This window comes from Rhodamnia argentea, chromosome 2, assembly GCF_020921035.1.
Source record: "Rhodamnia argentea isolate NSW1041297 chromosome 2, ASM2092103v1, whole genome shotgun sequence".
Taxonomy (NCBI): Eukaryota; Viridiplantae; Streptophyta; class Magnoliopsida; order Myrtales; family Myrtaceae; genus Rhodamnia; species Rhodamnia argentea.
This window is the reverse complement of record NC_063151.1, coordinates 15843449-15851417: the sequence shown is the minus strand read 5'-3', so window position 1 is coordinate 15851417 and position 7969 is coordinate 15843449. Positions and strand designations below refer to the sequence as shown.

General features: G+C 37.5%; 1 protein-coding gene across 1 annotated transcript; it reads left to right on the top strand.

Moving 5' to 3' along the window:
- The first annotated feature begins 4183 nt into the window (after positions 1-4183).
- LOC115728507 (uncharacterized sugar kinase slr0537) lies at positions 4184-7413 on the top strand. Its single transcript, XM_048273451.1, is given in 9 exon segments — positions 4184-4321; positions 4323-4367; positions 4864-5127; positions 5251-5322; positions 5432-5470; positions 5638-5745; positions 6102-6199; positions 6306-6417; positions 6909-7413. Coding segments are annotated over 9 exon segments (1125 nt in total). The 3' UTR covers positions 7158-7413.
- Positions 7414-7969: the final 556 nt, after the last annotated feature.

Sequence of the window (7969 nt, the reverse complement as noted above, 5' to 3'; positions counted from 1 at the left end):
AAACCTTTTAATTTAGAGCTAATTTAGTCTTTGCTAAATTTTATTGACGTAGACGTTGGACGACCTACGTGGCACGATCGGTGGTCAAAAAATCCCAAACTAGTATATCTATGATAAATTTACCTTCCATTAATTTTCCGTCAAATTTTACAGTCAAACCTATGAGTTGGATAATACGTAGCAGTTGACGGATATATCAATTTGAGATTTTTACCCTATTTTTGTTACAAATATATTACGTTGGGATTTTTCCTAATATTAACTCAATTTAACCGAAACTAACGGAGGGTAATTTTATTACATATATACAAATTTGGGGGGTGAAAGAAATAGTTTGGGGTAAATTTATGACAAGTGCACCAATTTGGGCTTTATTGTGATAAAAAAATATTTTAAGTTAAGTTTGTTACAGGTATATAAGTTTGAGACTTTTTGAGGTAAAAAAAATAATTTGGAGTAAATTTGTCACATGTGTACCAGTTTGAGATTTTTTGTGCTATTAACCCAAAAAATAAAAAAATAAAAAATTATTAAAATACCATTTAAATGTTCACATTAGCGCCGATCGTACAACATAGGCCGACATTCACGTCAAGAATATCCAATCAAAATTAGTTAAAAGGAATGAATTGGCTATAGGTCAAGATGTTTATGACTATATTGACACCATTAAAACGTTTAGGACCAAATTAGGTTTAGGACTTTTCTACACTTTTCCTCAGCGTAGAATCCTTACAAGCTTATGACCTTAGCTAATCCCTCGATTATTGTAACTAATTTGTGATTGGGACTTCATTAGTTTGCTTTTCCTTCCAACCTAGTTCCTTTGAAATCCCCAACGAGAAAAGCAAGTTTCCATCGGGACAAGTCATTGCCACGCAACAATGTTGTCGAGACAAGACGAGATCAAGGAGGCATGCCATATTCCAAGCAATGGGAGTTAGATAAAATGTTCCAAGATGTATATTTCAATCCGAAAGCAGCGGCCAATCCCTCGAATGAGCCAATCCTAGACCGACAAGACAACCACTACCAGCATAGAAACAAGAGACGAGTTGACTGGTGACTTCTTGATTTATTCCTTTATTTAATTCTACTTAGACAAATGATTAATGTCGGTCAGTAATTAAGTTCCATAATTTACACGGCATTGATTTTTGTCGGTCGGGGAATATCATCGTGTTTGAAGATGGTAACCGAAACTTCCATCTTAATTTCTTAATCAATCGTCGAACATAGCGTACGTAATGCGCTGAGGATTAGGTCCACAATTTCCTCGAAGCTTCGCCCTTTTCTTTTGTCAATATGTCTTTTTTTTTTTTTTTTGAATTTTCCTGAAAGTGAGATACATCAGGAATATAAAAAATTAATATATACACAAGCGTGGAAATTCAGTGTTTCTTACGAATTTCCATCCTATAATCATCAGTTTCTTCTCTCTCTTTTTTTATTTTGCATTGACTGAGTTAGTTTATTGATCCAAAGACAATTTATTTATTTATTAAGGATTATCATATGTTGGTGTCCTCGATTGACTGGAGAAGGGTGATTTGACTTTCGGAACTCATCTACGAAGAATTTATCAATGGGGCCATCACTAGAGTCAATAAACGCTATACATGACGTGCTTGATTATAACTGGATATATGTTGCTCCCATTCATTGAAATCCTTTTCTTTGTCATTTTGAGAAGAACATTCATTTTGCTCCGGAAGCATAATCATATCATCCTTGATTGCAATTTTTTTTCCCAAGAAAATTACATTTATTTCGGTTAAAACCTCTTGTTTATTGAAATTGGATAATCTGGTTGGGATGACCAACAAATGCGCATATGTTAGTTCTCAGATTCAGATTTTGTGTATGTTTTCGGTTAAGCCCTCGAACTTGTAAATTGGAAAATCCATTTCTGGAACTTAGATAATTTTTCAAGTCAACTTCATATTTCGGCTGCATTCGCTTTGTAGAGCTAATGTATCCCATAGAAGCCAGCAAGAATCAGGTGTGGGAAAACCTTTTGCCATGTAGGCTGTATAATTCACAGAATTTGAAAATGAAGACCATGACCAGACCTTGAGCAAGGGAATTTTTTTGACACAAAGCAATTGTAGTCCAAACTAGTGATCCAAACCGATTTCTGGGTTGTGAAGTATTTCACGAGCCTCTAGTTTAAACGATCATGCATCTTGGTTATCGTGAACAAGGGATAGTGGTGGAGAAACTTTTTTTATCGGAGCATATGTTCATGTCCCTGAAGCTCAACATGATGGAGAGTCAAATCATACTTCATTTGACTCCATTAACCAAAAGCACGAGATTTAATGTATTTTCTCTATATGTCTTCCAGGTTTATTTGGTAACCAGATAAAAGAACTATATTTATTAAAAAAATTGAAATTTCCATAAATTTTACTAAATTTCTTATTTGTGCCTTTAAATTCTTTTTTTTATTAAATACCAATGTTCATTTTCACCACAAATTCTCGACTCCAAACATGTTCAAAATTATATTTTCCTGTCAGTAGAAAACTCGTTAAATAAATTAAGAGTCTCAATGAAACCGGGTTTGATATTGTGCTTGATGAAATTTCCTTTTATAACAAGGCAACAGTAAATAACAGATAATTAGTCTGAGTCAATGCATTGGATGTAATCTTGTAGCTTAGGTACTAGTTGTACTATTAAAATCTGTCGATTTCGTAGTTTTCTTCAAGTTAAAATTAAAAGGGCAATGCATAAAAAATAAATTAGAAAAATAAACAATCTCGAAACTGTGACTTTAGTGCAACAACAATGTATATTATTATTAATTTCTGTTATCATATCAAAATAGTCAGCTTAAGATTATTTCAGCTCCAGGAATAGGATGTGTGCTCAGTCAAAAGGGGCACGGAAATGGCCACACTTGTGTATAGCTATGTAAGCATTGATATTATAGGCTCGCACTATTCACACCTCCTTATTGGCTCCCGACACCCCATATCACATTGAATTGACTACACTGTCCCTCGGTCACACTCTCGAGTTAAGATTATTATTTTTTTATTGATGATGAAACTACGAATGAAGAACATCAATCAATTATGTCAATAAATTCATTTGGAGCTTCTCGCACTAACCAGTGATTATGGCTCTCTTATTGCAATTGTAAACTTTTATTGTTTGATAGAGGTGAAATATTCTTTTTGGGAGAGTAATCATTTTTAGGGGAGCTAAGCAACTGAATGGACAATATCTCTTGTTAAGTTGAATATGCAACTTCTTCCTATTGCATTGGATAATTTTCTTTCACTGAATGTTTTAGGGAGCATTTAGTTTGCGTTGGCATGATAATAGTGGATGTTTAGAATTTTTTACATGCTTAACTTTATCATATTTTTTATTCTTTTAAAATATCTTTTAAAATATCATGCAATTCTGGCATAAAAATAAATAAAAATAAGATTGATAAATTCACTGAATAAAATGAAAGTTGAGAAGTCAAAGTATATAGAGTAAAACTTAACGACATATATTGAAAGTTATAACTAAACGAAGTGTGTACTAAAATAAGTAGATGGAGTCTTTTTAATCTTACCTCTGCTTTGGTAATTTTTTTAGTACAACAAAAAAGAGAAATATACAACTCATTGACACGACATGAGTTAGTTATCTACCAAATAAACTATATTCTTGAAAAAGTGGGACACCAATTTTGTTCTAAATGGAGAAAGAAAAGAAAAGAAAAAAAAAAGAAGAAAAATAAGGCAAAAAAAACTCTTAAATCTTAGAGTACGGCCCACATTTTAACCTTAATAATTATCATTTGAAGAGGATCACACGTGATTTCATCTTTAGTAAAATTGAAATAAAAGAGAAAGAAGAAATAAAAAGAAAGAAATTATCTAAATTCAAGAGTGAGATCCACAAAGGATAATATAGTCAATTCAATGTGATAGAGGGTATGTGCCAGTAATGGCGTCCATAGCTCTCTCTATAAATGTAAATACCACCTCTTTTCTCCATCAACGAAGCACGGGGCCAACAAGATCGCTCAGTATGAGGATACTCTCATTGTGATTGATTCTCGCTTCTGAAAAGCACAAATCGCATCATTCATATTTAAGCGAAAGATTTTTTGCCTTCAAAAGAAGAAACAAGGAGCCGAGAGGAGGAGGAGGAGGAGGAGGAGGAGAATAGAGGAATGGGATTCAAGCTTCTTCCCGACGGACCCGCCGCTGAGCCTCCCGCCGCTGAGCCTCCCGCTGCTGAGCCTCCCGCTCCCCTCATCGTCGGCCTCCAGCCGGCGGCGCTCATCGATCATGTGGCTCGCGTCGATAAGGTCCCTCCTCGATCGCGTCGCCGGCGAACCTGGCGGCTCCATTCCCGTGCGTAATTTTGATGTTCTTTGTGCGTTATCATTTAGGATGTTCTTGGTGTTGCTGTTGTTGTCCTGTTTCAGCTCACTACTTTTGTGGAGGCCACTGCTTGTTGTTCAGTAGATTGTCTTTCTTTATTTTTACTTTGTTTACATTGTTCAGATTCACCAAGCTCGAATCTTGAATTGTTCTATGTTGTGTGTTTCTTTCTGCTTTTCTTTCATTTTCTTCTGCTATTGACAAACTATGGTTGTGGATATGATGCCGACCGAATCTGTCCCTAATTGCTTCATTGTTTGCTTGAGTAGACGCCATGAAAAGGGAATTTTATTTTTTGTCGCCTGTGTTTGATCTAATCAAACGAGTCTTCTCTTTTATAGGCTTGTTAAATTGTGGAACAATAGGCATGCAATTGATCAGTATTTGTTTTAGGAATTGGTCTAAACAATTGAACATCTAAGATGTTCTTATCCCTTTTATTAATTCCAATGTGAATGCTTTGTAGGTTGCCATTGAAGAGCTAGAGCGCATATTGCGTGAAGTGAAAACCCATAGTCTATCTTCACCCAATGACCTGTCTCCTGTTAAATCGATGGCCGGCGGCAGCGTCGCGAACACCATTCGAGGGCTGAGTGCGGGGTTTCGCGTCTCGTGCGGAATAGTTGGGGCTTATGGTGATGATGATCAAGGCAAGTCGTTCGTGAGTAACATGAAATTTCATGGAGTGAACCTCTCGGGAATGAGATTGAAAGAAGGACCCACTGGTCAGGTGAGGGTCTGGTGACCGTTATTGAGACTTTACCCAAGAGAGGGGGAAGACAAAAATTAGTACTATGATGGACACAATTTGTTCTTACTATCTGGAGCTTCATTTTTTTATTGCATGTAATAGTGCGTGTGCTTGGTCGATGCATGTGGGAATCGAACAATGAGACCTTGTCTCTCAAATGCTGTGAAACTTCAGGTTCTTTCTTGACCCTATAAATCTGTCTTTGGTTGACCACGTGCTTGTATGGTCAAATTGTCAAATAGGTGCTTTCAAGGATTTGTTTATTTTTCTCCCCCTCTTTCAGGCAGAGGAATTGACTGGAGCGCACTTCAGAGGATCCAAGGTTAGTCTCTAGTTGAAATTCTAACTTTTGAACCCAATTTACTCACTATTCTTTTGGATGCATTTTTTTCCCCTGAATTGTTTTATCATCCTGTCAAATTCCTCGCCATAGTATATTACGGTCAAAGTTATGCTGGGGCTTATTTTCTGGCAGTCATATTATTGCAGTGGTTGGTGATAAGATATGCAATGTTCAACCTGCAAGTCATTGAAGCCGCAATAAGCATTGCCAAACAGGAAGGCCTTCTTGTATCTTTGGATTTGGCAAGCTTTGAGGTAGGTGGATTTTTACCCGCCGGTGTTAAGTCTGTTAAGGAGAGAGCAACCATTGGTTAATTGAATGGTTTAAGTATGACAGGTATTAATGCCAAAAATTGAAATATCCAATGGCAAATTTTCCCACATGAAGAATGAAAATGGGAGTCCATACTGAGGATATATTTCGTGTCCCTTGTAATCATAATGGAGAGTTATTACATGTTTTCCTCAGATTTAAGTATTTATATTCCGTGTACACAGTAATACAGAGGATTCACTGTTCTCCCTTTTGAATTTTAGTCAATCTTCTTTCTCTTGAAGGCTTTCTAATTGCTGGAATAATAATGAAAACGCTGTCTAATAAATGTGGCCAGATGGTCCGAAACTATATATTACCTCTTCTCAAGCTGCTGCAGTCTGGAAATATAGACCTCTGCTTTGCCAATGAGGATGAGGCTGCAGAGCTGCTAAGGTAGCAGTCATTCTAAGTCTTATTATGTTGACTTTTGTCACATAAGATTGGCTTATTTGACTGTGAGCTTTGTATTTCTCTTAGCCCACTTGTTCAATCGTTGTAGAGGAGAAGAAAATGCTGGACCTGAGGCTGCGCTTGAATTTCTGGGACAATATTGCAAGTGGGCTGTGGTTACATTAAGCTCGAATGGGTGCATTGCGAAGCATGGGAATGAAGTAAGTACTTTCTATGGGTATGCACATGCATATTAGCTGTTGCTTTCTATGCCTACACAGATGCATGTAGCCATTTGAATTGGTGAAATTGGCAAGTAAAATGGCCACTAGTAATTGGCTGTAAGTGCTTTCAGATAGTACTATACCTAGAAGATAAAAGATGCACTCGTTAGATTGTAGTTTGCCCTTTGGATTAGTCCTAAGGTTGGTCATTGCAAAGCCAGGCATTTAAGTAGCACTAATTCCTTGTCAACGAGGAGCGCCAGTGGGTAGTGAGCATACCATACCCTTTGGTTTTTGGCTGTCCAGAACTTTCCAGAAATGTTTCCAGAACAAGATGAATGTCCCTTCAATCCATGTTCCACGATTAAAATGATGCTCTGGAATGACGTACTTTTTGGTAGTTTCTTCCAAGCATATATGTGGCATTTAGGTTTGGTATAGTTGTGCTTCATTTTTGTCGATTTGTCACTAACATGCATGACCGCCAGACCGTCCGAGTTCCAGCTCTAGGCGAGGTAAAGGCAGCAGATGCAACTGGAGCGGGAGACCTATTTGCGAGTGGGTTTTTGTATGGCTTGGTGAAAGGATTGTCACTCGAAGATTGCTGCAAAGCGGGCTCTTGCAGTGGCGGTTCTGTCATACGAGCCCTTGGGGGTGAAGTGACCCCGGAGAATTGGAAATGGATGTACAAGCAAATGCAGATCAAAGGCCTTACTCTTCCCGACATTCGCAACTGATTCTTGCTCTGCGTGGACAAATCCGATCGATTTTTTAAGGCTCCCCAGATAGACAACTTGGCGATTGGGCCCTTTCTTTTTCTTCTCTTTCGACAAGCGAAGAGAAGTTATGGTTGCACTTATGGAGTTTGGTCTGACTGATGTGAACGGAATCAATTTCTAATCATGCATACAGGAAATATCATGTTTCGAGTTACTGAACAAGCGTTTGTTAATTTTGCTTTATCGGTGTTCTTAGAGCACTTAGTTAACACGGCCATTCTAAAAGTACCAAGGTACTCAGCAACATCGTCACTTGACAGTACAATTTTGGACATGATGAAATATCGAAAACCATCCCTAGTCCTACGAATCCAATCGATGAATGGGATGAGTAACATTACTGGCAGGCGATGAATATCGAAAACCATCCACGTGAATTACTTTTTGTCGATTAAAAACACCCTAAGTCAGGTGATATACGTCACAAGCCAATTGCCAATTCTAACTATCTAATGTCTTACATCAAACATTCATAACAGGAGCTATCTGTTTACTCCTCTCTCCAGAGTTTATGCTATATCTCCAAAGTCAAGGCGTCTGGTTATAATTGCTGATGTTGTAATAACGATGGATATGCTGCACAGTCGGAACATCGATTTCCAATGGTGAAGGGCATTCGGGCAGCCAAGGATTCACCAAACAAGTGACATGTAGGACCGCTTTTGAGAGCACAGGAAAGGTAAACCAAGATAAATTCTTCTCTTACTAAAGGATGGGACAATAATGACAGTACACGCCGTATTACACAACAACTGAATCATTTTCTAGCT